Source organism: Pempheris klunzingeri, chromosome 11 (assembly GCF_042242105.1).
Source record: "Pempheris klunzingeri isolate RE-2024b chromosome 11, fPemKlu1.hap1, whole genome shotgun sequence".
Lineage (NCBI taxonomy): Eukaryota > Metazoa > Chordata > Actinopteri > Acropomatiformes > Pempheridae > Pempheris > Pempheris klunzingeri.
The window spans coordinates 13523701-13538856 of NC_092022.1; the positions used below are offsets into that span (position 1 = coordinate 13523701).

At 42.4% G+C, this 15156-nt stretch overlaps 2 protein-coding genes across 8 annotated transcripts; both read left to right on the forward strand.

The window, feature by feature from the left end:
• Nucleotides 1-322: 322 nt before the first annotated feature.
• LOC139209197 (rho-related GTP-binding protein RhoA-C-like) lies at nucleotides 323-2740 on the forward strand. Its single transcript, XM_070838826.1, has 5 exons — nucleotides 323-374; nucleotides 913-1068; nucleotides 1842-1962; nucleotides 2067-2197; nucleotides 2296-2740. The coding sequence occupies exons 2-5, from the start codon at nucleotides 913-915 to the stop codon at nucleotides 2467-2469; spliced, it is 582 nt and encodes a 193-aa protein (XP_070694927.1). The 5' UTR covers nucleotides 323-374; the 3' UTR covers nucleotides 2470-2740.
• A 1655-nt stretch (nucleotides 2741-4395) lies between these two features.
• Nucleotides 4396-15032, forward strand: rbm10 (RNA binding motif protein 10). Of its 7 annotated transcripts, none has more exons than XM_070839261.1 (23): nucleotides 4396-4531; nucleotides 4982-5063; nucleotides 5148-5679; nucleotides 5763-5933; nucleotides 6040-6109; nucleotides 7546-7619; nucleotides 8619-8708; nucleotides 8838-8898; nucleotides 9008-9166; nucleotides 9474-9634; nucleotides 9869-9966; nucleotides 10969-11056; nucleotides 11145-11349; nucleotides 11481-11584; nucleotides 11688-11769; nucleotides 12004-12095; nucleotides 12209-12397; nucleotides 12776-12970; nucleotides 13201-13257; nucleotides 13427-13621; nucleotides 13851-13898; nucleotides 14005-14063; nucleotides 14296-15032. In XM_070839261.1, the coding sequence occupies exons 2-23, from the start codon at nucleotides 5047-5049 to the stop codon at nucleotides 14384-14386; spliced, it is 2838 nt and encodes a 945-aa protein (XP_070695362.1). In that variant the 5' UTR covers nucleotides 4396-4531; nucleotides 4982-5046; the 3' UTR covers nucleotides 14387-15032. The 7 variants fall into 7 exon arrangements, with proteins under 7 accessions (XP_070695362.1, XP_070695365.1, XP_070695363.1 ...); XM_070839264.1 differs by having other exon boundaries at nucleotides 14008-14063; XM_070839262.1 differs by having other exon boundaries at nucleotides 8619-8705.
• The last annotated feature ends 124 nt before the right edge of the window (nucleotides 15033-15156 follow it).

The following is a 15156-nucleotide window of genomic DNA, read 5'->3' on the forward strand; positions in this document are numbered from 1 at the left end:
GTAATTTTTTTTTTACATGTGAGTCCACTGATGTAGCACAAAAACTATGGCAATATTTTGTACATAAGGACAAATTACACAATTGAATGTATTGCATAACTGATATTTGAAACGCTCAATAAAAGACCAAAAAGAAAAAAAAAAACTCTGATGATTCTAACTTTTTGATCAAGAGCCACAGACATACATTTCACTCATGAATTACTATGTGATAAAAATACAACAGTATTCATTTGTCACATTTTAAAAACATCAAGTTAAAGGTGCCGCAGCCTGCTGACGAAGGACGTATTTGTGCGCATGCGCGTGAGCGGTGGGCGGAGTTTTCCAGTCGTTCAGGAAGAGGAGAAAGGCGGACACAGAAACATCAAGCGGTAATCACACTCTTTAAACTTACACTTGATTCTTGTTTGTGGCACAGAAGTATCACAATAGTGCGGTAGATGCCGTAGTTATAATTTCCGAGAGGACACCTTGAGTGACAGGAAGCCAGAGCAAGGGAAACACCGTTAGCTTTCTTGGTAGCTAATGTTAGCTGGTTTGACAGGCCCGGACTGCACTGCACAGCCTTTGAGCAGGAATGGGAACATAGCACGGAAATGTTTACACCCTGCATCTCCGAGGAAGCCTCCCTGTTTGGTTTAGCTTTAGCTTTATGTCGTACAACCGGATCTTTCTAATAAAAAAACCCTACTAATGTTACTGCTAATGTTATGTGCCAACCTGGGTAGCTGTTGTTGAAGCATAGCAAACATTTTAAGTGCACCGTAAAGTTAAAAGTCTAATTCATGCTGTTTATGCATCAGTACACTCTTGATAAAATTATGCTTGTGCATACTATGAGTAGGAAGTAATGACTTGTGATAACTGAGTTTAAAAGTATACCCTTGTTTTTGGCTTTTTCCCCCATAGATGGCTGCTATCAGGAAGAAGTTGGTGATAGTTGGGGATGGTGCGTGTGGGAAGACCTGTCTGCTCATCGTCTTCAGCAAGGACCAGTTCCCAGAGGTCTACGTCCCCACTGTGTTTGAGAACTATGTGGCAGACATTGAAGTGGATGGGAAACAGGTGAGACACAAAACACAGGCTGAAAACTACAGTAGGATCTGGGGAGCCCAAAGGGTCCTTGAATAGATCGTATGGGTGCCTAATAAAGTTAGTAATAGTGGTTTAACTCCTTAGTTAAAGTTGTTGTGATGTCATGACCGCTGCCTTGTAATTTTGTTGTCTGAATTTCAAAAAACAAAGCAATGCTACAACAAACAGTTGTTTTCATTATAGGTTAATCATTTTCTCGATTAATTGTTTGGTTTATAAAACGTCAGAAAGCTAATGATGCAGCTAATGATTGTCTTCTTTATCAATTCAACTTTTCTTGATTGATCATGTGATCTGTAGAACACAAAAAAAAACAGAGAAAAGGGGCCCATAATGGTTTCCCAGCCCAGGGTGGGGTGTTATCAAAGGTCACGTTCGACCAACAGTACAAAACCCAAAGAGAATCAATTTACTTAAAGGACACTAAAAAGCTGCAGGTTCTTATATTTGAATCCATTGAATGATGGTACATATTGGTAATATACACACAAACACACACACACACATATGTACTATGTATGTGTGTTTATAAATTGCGATGGGTATTGATATTGTAAGAGTCTTTTTGTTTTTCCCTGTCTGCATGTGCTATCGGCAGCGTAGGCATTTTTTTCCCCTACCGGTCTCCCTTTTTAAATTATGGTTCTGCTTTATCATGTTAACTTAAATGCCCAAATAGTTGTCATATATCTAGTTTTCATGCATCTGTCTTTACATGTAACTCAGTCTTTCTCCTTTCTCAGGTGGAGCTGGCACTTTGGGACACAGCAGGACAGGAAGACTATGACAGACTGAGGCCTCTCTCCTACCCCGACACTGATGTTATTCTCATGTGCTTCTCTGTAGACAGCCCTGACAGTTTAGGTATTGACTTTGCAACCGTCATGCTGCTATGCATTCAACACCTTGTGATTGTGAAACTGATACATGTTGCCAATTGCTGCATTCTGTCCCTCTACCCACTGTAGAGAATATTCCTGAAAAGTGGACACCTGAAGTGAAACACTTCTGTCCAAATGTTCCCATCATCCTGGTGGGCAACAAAAAAGATCTGCGCAATGATGAGCACACCAGACGAGAGCTTGCCAAAATGAAACAGGTCAGTTTTTTTTTAGTTCAAAACATGCTAAGGTGTGCACATTGTTTTGTATAGATGTCAAAATATAATGTAATATTCTCTTCGATATGTGTCTCCAGGAGCCAGTTAAATATGAAGATGGCAAAGAGATGGCGAACCGCATCAGTGCCTACGGCTACCAAGAGTGTTCTGCCAAAACCAAAGATGGTGTGAGGGAGGTCTTTGAGATGGCAACTAGAGCGGCACTGCAGGCCAAGAAACGTGGCAAGAAGTCCACCTGCCTTCTCTTATAAGCTCTGGGAGAAGAGGGAGCTGCCATCAAGCACAGATGGAGAGGGCAGCATCCTTCGAGATTTGACATGGGGGAGAGTATTCGGGGAGGGCCCTCAAAAGTTTTGCAGATGCTCAATTTCTGACCACCCAATTATCCTCAGCAAATTAAAGCAGGTCTTAAATGATTTGGTAGGCATCTACACTTTGGTCTTTGGTCTATACATTACATTACGTGCCATTTTGCTTGCGTCTATCAAAAAACTTGAGATCTACAAGTCTGTAGGGCGGGAGGGGGGGTGGTTGACTTGAACTTGAGTTAATGTTAACGTGTTGAAATGTGCCATGATTGGAATGAAGAGAGAAAAGGTCATTACCAGGCCAAAGACAATGGGGACATGAGAGAGGAAGATTTAAAAAAAAAAAAAAAAAAAGACAACAAGATGAATATAAAATAGGTTTGAATTAAGACCATGTCTAAGTGGATTTTCCACAGTATCGCCTACATGTAGTGCCTTGAGAGCAGTGGTCAAGAAGAGTAAGTTGTGGGGTAGGGATTCATAACTTAGATGGGGTATTATTTTGTCATTTGTAGTGTCCGCAAATCACATTTGTGAATGCTTTCTCCCTGTCATTGGCTTGGCTCCTTCAGGCCCATATTCTGACTCAGGCGCTATGCAGGGGTATGCCTAAACTAGATTGTATGAGATATTTTCCCATACTGAGTTACTTACCTGTACTTTAGAGTGTATGTATGCGTGTGTGAGTGTGTGTGTGTGTGTGCGTGCGTGCGCAACTGTATGGTGGTTTGTTTTCTCCAGTGCAGGTCTGCATGCAGTGAATGTGAGTATATTTGTGTGGGTGTGTATTAACATATGTGTCTATGTACTGTATGCATGGAAAGGCCTTCTGCGTCACTGACCTAACCCCTTGTTTCCATGCCAAAGTTACCCCTGATGGCCACATTTTATGGCTCAGATGGGTAATTTAATTAACAGCTACTCAGAGTGACATAGAAACCTTCACTTTACTGGAAGACATTGAACTATACCTAGAGGCACAATCAGGTTAAACATATTATGAGTTTTTAGGACCTTTTTTTTTGTGTGTACCAGAGATTCATTTGATTGTGTTAATCAGTGGGTCAAATCATGAGTGGTGTAGTTGATAAGTTGAGTATTCTTTCAGATAGATGATAGGCTTATCTTATTACTATAATGTTCATTATGTACTGTATGTCTTACAAGGCTTTGTAAAGACATGTTATCGATGTGTATTTCAAGTTTGCCTTTTACTCAACTCTCCCCATCCCCCCTTTAATGATATTGTCATTATTGTACTAGAACTTTTTATTGTTGATGCCTCTAATTTTCTTAGTATATTTTAATCATTTTGCTTAATCCTGCTGTTATGATCAGTTTATGTCATGTTAAATGATAAATTGTAACCGTAGTATTGTTTCATTTAATTAATTGAAGGTCAAGCTTGGGGTGCAAGGCTGGAAGGTTTTGGGGATGGGCTGCTAGAGCATTTTTTTTCTCTTTTTTTGTTTTTGTTTTTTGTACTGTGACATATTAAGATTTCTGGATTTTTTTTCCAAATAAAGCTGATATTAGGGGTTTCTGTTGTAAGGTATTTATGTGTTCTCTGCTACATTCATTAGTTGATAATTATCGCAATCTTCCCTATATTTCTGGCATTAATTTGACCTTTTTTCCCCCAAATAAAAACGCTAATAACCATTCAAAATATCTGATTCTATGATTTTACATCTGATATGAAAATATCTACGGAGCCGCTTCTGATGATGCCATATATGTCCTCTCAGTTCATTGGTCAGTGGAGGTTTGGCCTGCCTGTCTTGTCCAATCATCGTCGTCATTAATGTGTTCGCTCTCCAAGCACCAATCACATTCCAGAGTCAGCCTCTGGTCCCGCCCACTGAAATGTTGTCTTGCTGTGGCCATTTTACACTTGGTTCTCTGAAAAATATTTACTCTCACTGTCCTGTAAAATAAAGCGTCCTTCTCACCTGGGCTTTCTGCGTGACATTTGGAGAGCTGCTGTTGGTCACATGTGATATTGGTAAGTGTTTGTGCTATTTCACACATAAATGCGTTTGCGACGCCTGACAGCCGTTTGGAGGCAGCGCCTCAGCCTGGACTAGCTAGCCTACCTTAGGCTACATTAGTTAGCTTGGCCGCTAACCGAGATGACCGCCACACGTCATTGTTGAATACTCCTAGTTGGATTTTTAGGTTACACGTGTGCACATGTTTATTAGTGATGCAGGGTCATGCCAATCCGTTTAAGTAGCGTTTAGTGAGTATTTTGTAAGGTGGACTTAGGAGCTATCAAGTTGCAGAAGTCTGTGCAGTATTGAAACATCCAGGTGACAAAACTACGACAATGTTACTTGTCTTCTGTACAGTTGTTTCTAAGTTTTGAGTCAAAGGTAAGATCTGTGTACAGCCATTCTGTAAAGTCCATAGTGATCCCCTATGATTATAAAATCAACTGCTGATGTACTTCTAGGGTACCTAATGCTGTAACTAAATCAGAAAAAGGACAGAGACCTGGAGCAGAGTCAGTGGATCAGCATGGACTGTGAGCGGAGGTGAGTTAAACATTCATTTTATACTTTTCCTCCCTAAAGAGTGCAGGTGTTGGACTGGTCCCCAATGTTACCTTTCACGGTCAGCAGGGGTGGGCGAGGTGACCGCACAGGTCGCTACGGCAACAACCACAATGATCACAACTTTCGGGACATGGATTACCGAGCCTATGGCCAAGAGGATGAGGATCCAGGAGCAGGATATGATGGGGACAGACCATACGGCTGTGACGAGCAATCACTGGGTGTGCGTGACTCGCCAGGACATCTCCAAGACCGTCCAGGGTTTCACCAGAGAGGAGATGGGCGAGGGGACATTGGGCGTGAGGGGAAAGGGCTCCCGTGGCCCTCGTGCTCTCAAACACAGGGTGATCTAAGCCTTCCCGTGCTTCAGAGAGAGGAGGAGGGACCCAGGCGGGAGTTTGAGCAGTTGCGGACTGTCCCACTGGAGAGGGGACCAGGGAAAGGTGGAAGAGGCTTTCCTGAGAACAGTGCCCCTCATCCAGGGAGTAGGGATGGCAACTGGGGTCGTGGCGGTGCTCATTCTGAACAGATGGAATACAACCCAGCAAGACCGAGAGAGGAGGACAGGTTCTCTCGTGCGGCGGTGAAGAGAAGGGTAAGCCGCATCGAGTCCATCTTCCTCATAGAACTGCTACAATTTTATTTTGTTGTTGTCTAATTTGTCATTGTCCTACAAAGGCTTTTCCAGGGGGGGGAGAGGAGCATATTTGTGGGAGTGCTGGTCCAGACCAGTGCCTCGAGGAGCTGGATCAGAGGGACCAGGACTACCGTGCAGATCTAGACCACAACCAGAGGCCAAGCAACATCATAATGCTACGCATGCTGCCACCCAGTGCCACCGCCAATGAGGTAATTGTCTCCAGGTTGTGTTTGTGTTTCTCCCTACGATGGTCTGGTGCTGCATGGGTCTTGTTCTTAGTAGGCTTAAATGGCTAAAATGCATCTGTGTTCATAGATCCGAGCACAACTTCAGGAGCAAGGGATCCAGCCAAGAGAGGTTCGCCTCATGAGGAACAAATCTTCAGGTGAGAACTTGTCCATTGACCCGATTTTATTTTTTTCACTCTGCCTTTCTCCCTTTGTGTCACACTCATCCATTACTTGCTCTTTCCAGCTTGTTTTCATTGTTCTTTCAGGTGACCTTACCATATCTGCTCGGCCTTCTCTCTGTTATAAACATCCTTTCTTTCCTGTTTCTTCTTTCATACTGTCCCTGTTTTTGTTCATAATCTGACAGTGGGATAGATAGCCGATACAAAGAAACACATATTTATATACTTACATACAGGCTTTTTCTTCGATTCCTGCTTTGATTCTGTGGTCTGTGGGTGTCTGAACTCTCACTAGTGTCCACATGGCAACAAAACATCCATGCACACTTCAAAGGAGAGCCCTATGTATATTTCCTTTGAAAACAAGATTGCATGCACATATAGGCAAAGGTTATAGATCTTTATTCCATGGCTATAATTTTTCTTTTTGGCTTGAATCTCTTATTGTCTTTACCTTTCCATGATTCCGCCTCATCCATCGTGAAGTGACATCTGTCTGACTAGACGTACAGTGCTCACAAACTAACAGTGTCAACTGAGAAATGAGCAGCAGAAGCAGAATTTGTTTGATTGTGTTTGTCAGTGTAGCTATTTTTGTATGTGTGACTGTTGGGATATAAGTGTTGCAGTTACCTCTCAGCTACGTGAGCGTCATCATTCCACTCAGAAAAGCTTGTCTTTTTCTAAAGGTTTCCCATTGCCAGGTCATTGTCTCACTGGCCTCCCCCTCCGCTAACTGGTTGTCTGTAAGGTGTGTCTATCTGACACTGGCACGCTTACAGTCCCCTGCACTGCTCTTGTCTTTCTCACCCCTACATCACTGTTTCTCTGTTTTTAGGCCTTTTGTGATTACACCCCATGTGAAACCATAACCAGTGCTGTTTAAAGTTAGTTAAGTCTAAATATTTTGAAAAAAATGTGTTGTCAGTCAGCTATGTAATGCATGGACATGATATAGGAGCGTGTAATAATAATAATAAGATGAGACATCCCACCACAGTGCTACATAGTTCAGACGGCACTCTGACTCTTAACAGTTGCAGAGATATGCGTTTGAGTGCTTGTGTGTCTGTGTGTGTCTGTTCTGCCTTGGTGCTTCATCATTCAAAGCCAAAGCGCTCAGACTCAAACTGATGAGTGGGTAGGATTCTTCCTCTCTCTTCCTCTTTCCTTGACCCTGTTGAGATACTTGACATTGCGTCCTCCCACCCTTGTGGAGAATTTGACAGCGGCTCTCCAACCGGCTGTCAAGTGTGTTATTTCCAAGGGAGAGAGGAAGCAATGCTTTCATTTAGTGCTGATACAGGGTCTCTCTCTCTCCTCTGGACATGAAGCACTAACCCCTCACTGCGTTGTTGTTATGTTGTTGTTGTTGTTGTTCGGTTACCATGGCGCTGGGCGGTGTCCAGGTCAGAGCCGAGGATTCGCCTTCGTCGAGTTTAATGTCATACAGGAGGCCACCCGCTGGATGGAGACCAACCAGGTCACTCTCCCCTACACAGACACACATACACATATATACACACATACAATGAGACATATGGGTTAATATCCGTACAAATGTACAGTCACATCATGCCCTGTCATGTGCACGTGATGCATTCCAGTATGGTATAGGCACACACAGAAATGGAGGAATAAGTTTTGTCCCTGATGTAGGTAGGTAAGTCTTGATACTTTGAGGGAAAAGTCATCTTTTTTTCTTTCTTTTTCTTTTTTTTTTTACTTACACAGCATTCCACAAACAGGCAAATTCATGTTACATCATGCTGACGTCTGTCTGTCTGGGGCCCAACGACATAGTTTTCATAACTGGACCCTCCCAGTGACTTTTGCCCATCAGTTGTCCAACACATGCTCCTCTTTTAATAGAGGACTCCTCTTTCTTCAGTGACATGTTCTCACTCTCTCCTAAATTTACAGTACCACATTTGGGAAAGTATGAAAGTTTTAACATAGTTTCTCACATGGTCTATTGTATGTTCAATCAGAACCAGTATAGTACTTCATTTTCTTGTTTCTGAACCTTTCATATGTGGGTCATCAACCATTATTACATCTTTAGGATGGAGCTTTTGTTTATTTGGGGGTGAAGGTGGCGACATTGAGATGATATGTGTGGAAAACTGTGAAAAGGTTTCCCCTTAAGGGGGGAGGGATGACACAATTGAACAAAACGCATTGTGTCCTTAAAAATGGGCACCCACACACTATACATACACCATCTCAGTCCGTCCCAATTTCCTAAAGCTGAAGGTTGCAATTCTCTGGTGTCCTCTTTCTTTCAGCCTCAGTCCTACTCTCTCTCTCTCTCTCTCTCTCCCTCTCTCCCTCTCTCCCTCTCTCTCTCTGTCCCCCTCTCCCCCTCGTCCCTTTCTCTCTCTCATCTCTTGTGAGATGAGGCCTTTCTCTGGCATGTGTGGCCTAATTATCACTGATAATCATTCTTTGTTCCCCCTCCCTCTCTTTCTTTTTCTTCCAGGGAGTGCTGTTGATTCTGGGACAAAGAGTATCGATGCACTACAGCGACCCAAAACCGCGTGCCAATGAGGACTGGCTCTGCAACAAGGTTGTTTGTGTGTTTCCATTTTGTTGCACACATCCACGGAAATCTAAATTTATATGTGTATATTGTATGCATGTAAATCAGTCACTGTTGTTGTTCAGTCTTTTAACAGTAGATGATGTAACATTTCAACAGTGTGGTGTGCAAAACTTTAAAAGGAGAGAGAAGTGCTTCAAATGCAGCGTGCCCAAATCAGGTAAAGTTTGACACAGCTACTGTAAATATCACAACTGTTCTCCCTTTTACAGTAACGCAAGCTCTCTCACAATGTAACAATAGATAAATGCAACTTTGTCTTTCCTCAGAGGCTGAGCTGAAGTTGCCACAGTTGCAGAGAGATTTGCCCATTGGCCTTCAAAAGGAGGGAGCCCAAGGCCTATTGCCCTTGCCAGCTCCCTACCACTCTTCTGGTCCCCCTGTCAACCCAGGACAGGCTACACCGCAAGCGGATGTTGCCAATGACAGTAAGTCAATTTCTTGACATTTTTTTTACTCCATGCAATCTCTTTCTATTTAGAGACTTACTATTCCTGTAAACTTTCATAAAGTCGTTATTTTATTAATAGATTTGATCTATGTGTACTTTTAGAACATATTGTTTAATATGGATTATGGTTAATACTAAAATGTTTTTGTTTACCCAGATATAGCATGCAAACCAGAAGGGGATACTTGGTTTCACAACACAGTATATTACCTGGTACCTTAATTGTTAAAGCTTGTGTTTATGAATATAATCTTCATATCATATAATATTCTCTCCTACCCCAGCTCTGATACTAAGAAACCTCGGCCCGCATACTTCGTTGGAAGCCATCTTATCTGCTTTGGCTCCATTTGCCACTCTCTCCCCTTCCAATGTTCGCCTAATCAAGGACAAGCACACGCATCTCAACAGGGGCTTTGCCTTTCTACAGCTCTCTACCATAGTGGTGAGAAACGTGATGAAGCAGACACACATAAGCACTAATGCTGGACAGATTAATTTAAGAACTGTCATTCACTTATGCTTAAGTAAAATTGTATTCTGATTATTTTAATTCATAAACATTTTGTTTACAAATGATTTTGAAATAAACTTCATCCTAAACATATATACACACATAGGTAATTACACACAAAGGCTCCCACACCAATTCACAGGTCTCTGTATGTTTTGTCAACAGGAGGCGTCGCAGCTCCTCCAGATATTGCAGGCTCTCCAGCCAGCTCTCACTATTGACGGGAAGACTATTGTGGTGGAGTTTGCCAAAGGCTCCAAACGGTAAACACTCAAACTTGGCCACAAAGAAAACACAAGAGCACTACTCTTGCTATTACACAAAAAATATTATTGTGGATCTAAATCATGTTAAAACTCAAATTGGTAAAGTGAATGTTGCATCACAACACATAACTTTGGAGACATTTACATAAAACGAATTTGGGCTTCTGTCCATAAAGCTTTTTTTTTCTGGCTGAAAAGCGCTGGCAAGTTGGTGAGGAGCGCTGGGATGAAGCGCTCTTGTAGTTTCTAGGACAATGTATCACCACTCTGACCACTGCTGTATGATACGCTAGCGTTGCCCTTTAGCTTTTTATTATCAATTTGTAACTATTTTTTGACATTGGCTTTTCAGTATGAGCACCCATTGGAGGATGCTTGCCCTCATACTTTGTATAGGTGAGCTTAATAATGGTGATTTCCCCACTGTCTCTGCTCAACCTGACAGCTGTAGGGCGTAGCTGTAAGGAGGATGTGGGTGCATGACACGATCCGTTGGAGACAACATCACTGAATATCATTGTATTGTCCACTTTTAGTTGGAGCCTGGTTCCAGGCTCATTGTAGGCTCACCAAGGGGACATATTGTAAAGCTCCAGATATACACAGTCACAGAACAAACTTCTCCTCCATTTTCATGGTTTCCAGGGTGACAAGTCCCACCCCATCTAATATATGATTGGTTGCCTAAAAATGAGCGTCAGTGACAACACTAGTGCCTTTTTGAAGACATCAGAGATTTTCAACTGGAAATGCTTGAAGCAGCAGTGCAATAAAGTCAGCGTGCCCTGTACAACACTTTTTCTCTGGGGGGCCACTCATACGCTCTCTCTTCATTGGGAGCAATTGGAAAAAAAGATACTGGCTCATAAAAAAAAATGTTACATACACTTTATAGCCTAAAAATAGAATAATTGTATTTTACCATCTCAAGACGTTTTTTTGGAATGTGTGTCACCAGAAACTCTCTGAAATCCTCTCTGTGCTTGTTTTCCATGCTAGTGATGTATTTCTGACAGATGGCAGCAGAGTGAGTGCTGCCACAGTGGCCAGCACAGCTATCGCTGCTGCACAGTGGGCTGTCACACAGGTAACCTGTCTTTAATTTCAAATTGTATATTTATGTGTGCTTGTGTTTTTGTTCTTCCCTCATTTTAAAAATTCTTTTCAATTGTCAGACCGCTCAGAATGGATCAGGTGGAGGCCAGAGTATAGATTCAGCAGTCTATCAGCAGGGGGCGGCAGTAACATACGGTCAGGATGGAAATGAATACTCAGGGCTAGATGGCACAACATTCAAGGCCCAAACAGATGCCAGGGTTGCTGCTTTGCCCAGTGCAGGAGCAGCCTTGATCGGGGCATATACAGGAGGAGTAGCCCCAGGTTGGTATCGCATATACTAAGAATGTAGCTCATATTACCCACATGATTTACAGTATATAGCCGTATACATCAGAATTTTGAACTGCAATTGAACCCAAGTCGTCTGCTTGTGTGTGCTTGTCCATGTACAGCTGTCATTTCATCTGAGGCAGTGACATCTGGATCAGCAGTCGTGCAGCAGCCTCTTACTCAGACTGCTCTCATCACCACAGCTACCACCACACCAGTCACACAGGTATAACGTTACTGCTTTTTTTTCCTTTGCCTCGGATGTTGCATTATTGCATTATTTCATGTCATTACTTTCTTTTTCTTAAGAGAGCTTTGTGTCTCCACAGGTTGAGATTGTGGGAAAACCACAACCAGCTGCTCCCAGCCAACCCGCCACCCCAGGCACCGAACACGAGCTCCAGCAATACCGTAAGGCTTTGGTGTCCAGTGTGGCCTACAGATTGAGAATTTATTTGTGTTGTCCAACTTTAAGAATCAAGAGTTGGCTTCACATCTGACTGCAACTTTGTAAGGGAGAAATCCTGCATACAATATTGTATGTTAATTTCCTGCTTAACAGTCAAGATAACCTCTATGAGAAATTAAACGCTTTTAAAGTTGATATCTGATGCTGAGGTGAATGTCCTGTGTCTTTGACTGTAGCTGTGCCAGATGTGTCCACATACCAGTATGACGAAAGCTCTGGCTACTATTATGACCCACTCACTGGACTCTACTATGACCCCAACTCCCAGGTGAAAATGCACTACAACCTAAATGTTAAGCCAGCACTTTTTAAAAGTCATTTCTGAATGTGTCCTCTCCCTTGACATTTCAGTCTGGTTTTGTGTGCCTGTCCTCTTTGCAGTACTACTATAATCCTCACACTCAGCAGTACATGTACTGGGATGGAGAGAAGCGTACCTACATCCCTGCTGCTGCTGGCCAATCAAACACAGAAGGTGCTCCCACGAGTGCAGCCCCTTCAGACTCACTGTTTGGTTCCCCCGGCAGCAAGGAGAAAAAAGACAAACCCAAGAATAAAACTGCTCAACAGGTACTCTACATACTGGGTAAAAGTTTCCTAGTGTGCACAAAAAAATCAATTACTGATGGAATTGAAGCTGTTACTTTTTTAGGAGCTAAAACCTTTGTTAATGGACAGAATAACAATAATACTTTACAGTATAATGCAATTCAGCTCAAAATGAACAGATAACAGCCAAAATTAGCTTAGTTATATAACTCCTCTTGTATACTCTCAACAAAAGTTGTTTTATACTTCAGATGCAAATACAAGGTAGTATTCATTGAAGGACTACTGACATGGATTGGGCTAACTCTGGAATACAACATTTTAAAATAGTAAGTCTTCCTCTGCTGAGTTCGTTTAACAGTCTAACTTGCATCTCTCGTCGTTTATATTAATTAATAGATTGCCAAAGATATGGAGCGCTGGGCTAAGAGTCTCAACAGACAGAAGGAGAACATGCGGTCTGTCACCTCGGCCCCCACCGTTGGCTCCACAGCTCTACCACCTGGCTTCACGAGGACACCTGGCCACAGTCGCTTAGATGACCGCCGAGAATCTGCTAGTGCTGACGCAGGTTATGCTGTTCTGGAGAAAAAGGTGCATGACCCATACACAGACACACGTTTAGCTGTAAGCACCTGTGTACCTACAGGGCAGCAGGGTTACAATAGTGACTGGGGAGAATGACCATTAATCAGAGAACTTGGAGTCCGGCTCCTACAACCACTCATCCTGTCCCAGTGGAAATAATAAGACAATGTCTGCATAAGATGCGATCTTATCAACTGACATGGCAATCTCACTGATGTTACTTTTCTGTCCTGCAGGGGGCACTATCTGAACGGCCTCAGATTTTTCTGGACCAGATCCGACAAAGCGCAGAAGTGAGGACATAGTCATAGTGATGTATTTGTGATGTTATATAGGTCTGTTTCCCCCAGTGGTGTTTGTGTTTTTTGTAGAGGATGTTCCAAAACTTGTTTTATGCACACTATCATTAACTCTGTGTCTATTTGTTGCTTAGTCTTTCATCTTGCATCTTTTTTTCTGCAGCGTTCCCCACCTCAGCAGCAGGGTCTGGTCCCAGCCTACAGCGGAGAAACTGACAGCGAGGAAGAAGGAGGCGAGAAAGATGAGAAGGAAGGGAGAATGACAGACTGGGTTAAACTGGCCTGTCTTCTGTGTAGGAGGCAGTTCCCCAGCAAGGAGGCCCTCATCAGGCACCAGCAGCTCTCTGAACTACATAAGGTGGTTACACAAACAATTTGATTGTAATTTTACACTGTCTACAAACATGTAATATAAGTTCACTCCTGTCTGGAAAGACTACCTGTTTTCAGTATGTTTTATTAAATCGTTGGCTCATGCATTCTTTACAACCTGTTGTCTAAAGAGTGTTTAAAAAAGATGGGTGCAGCCTAATGACGTTCCTCTTGTAATCGTGCAAACTTGCACCTCTTTACCTGTCTGCCTTCAGCAAAACCTGGAGCAGAGAAGAGTCCACCAGGAAACTGCAGGCAAAGAGGTTGGTTAAGCCTCAGAGTCTGACTGTAGGAGTTGGACAAGATTGTAATTATGTTTGTTACTGATTGAGTGCAGTCATTGATTTCATTGTTCTCTTGTTTTGGCAGCAGAGACTTGTAGATGGACCTGAACCACCTGATCCTAAGAAAAGGAAGTTTAGCCCCATGTAAGCAGCAGTGCAGCTACTGTCAGACTCTCCATGCTGATGTCTTGTTTGAAGTTCACAGTTGGTTTTAACTCTGTTGAAGTAATAACTGTTATTGTACGGCCTGTTGCTTAAGCCACACAACACACAACTATGCCAGTACAACCATTTGCCAGCAGTAGCGAATGTGTGTTTCTCTCCTTACAGGTTTGTGTGTGTGCTTAGCGTTGTTTTATTCTCTTTCTCTCTTTAGTGATGGGATCACAGGCACGAGTCTTGGTGCCAGGATGCTGCAGGGAGGTGTGAAAAAGGGACTTCTATTGCGCAACATGCAAGTGGAGTGAGCCATCGCCTTGAAGTCTCAACTTCCGACCCAAACAGGACAATGACAATGCCTAGCACGCAACATGTCACCATTAACATCATATAGATATCTGTAGATAAACCTCTTAATTTTGATTAGACATCACAATTACCTCAACAGTGGTAATACACTCATATTAACTGATCCTGTAGCAGTGGATGTCAGGATATTGCACAGAATGCACTTTTTTGCTTTCTTCCTGAATGATGCAGTTTTGAGTTCTCACTTGCTTCAGAGCTTGTGTGTGATAAACAAGCTTTATGTGATTGGGAATTTGTTGGAAAATGAAAGATCAATATAGATCTTTATGGCAGCAAATGGGATTTTCTAATATAACTGTCTATGCACCATAGATTTTTTTTTTTATTTAATGCTATATGCCTTGTCATTCAGTGAATGACTGATATGGGCATGAAGTGTGTGTACATTTTAGTAGAGACTGGCCTCATGAACTGGACAAGGCCACCCCAACACTTGCGTGTAGATAAAGTATCTCAGTTTGTCATATTGCCGATATGAATTCACAATGTAATACATACTTATCCTTGGAGAAAGTAATTTTTTATGTCTGTACTTGTTCAATAATGTGACTGTGTTTCATTAAGCTCATGTAAATTAAACCAGAGTAACACATTTTCATCATTATCAATGATTAATGTCTTGTTTGGGCAAAGCAGTAACCGGGTAGCTGCATTGCGGCATTTTAACTTGAAATTTCCAAACCTGTGTTTTTGGAAATCTGCGGTTATA

What these genes read in the sequence shown, in the direction of transcription:
- rbm10 (XM_070839261.1), top strand. An exon ending in ACACGAGCTCCAGCAATACC is followed by an intron (nt 11,770 to 12,003) that starts GTAAGGCTTTGG and finishes CTTTGACTGTAG; the next exon opens with CTGTGCCAGATGTGTCCACA. An exon ending in ACTATGACCCCAACTCCCAG is followed by an intron (nt 12,096 to 12,208) that starts GTGAAAATGCAC and finishes TCCTCTTTGCAG; the next exon opens with TACTACTATAATCCTCACAC.
- LOC139209197 (XM_070838826.1), top strand. Translation starts at nt 913, where the DNA reads ATGGCTGCTATCAGGAAGAAGTTGGTGATAGTTGGGGATGGTGCGTGT. An exon ending in TTGAAGTGGATGGGAAACAG is followed by an intron (nt 1,069 to 1,841) that starts GTGAGACACAAA and finishes CTCCTTTCTCAG; the next exon opens with GTGGAGCTGGCACTTTGGGA. An exon ending in AGACAGCCCTGACAGTTTAG is followed by an intron (nt 1,963 to 2,066) that starts GTATTGACTTTG and finishes TACCCACTGTAG; the next exon opens with AGAATATTCCTGAAAAGTGG.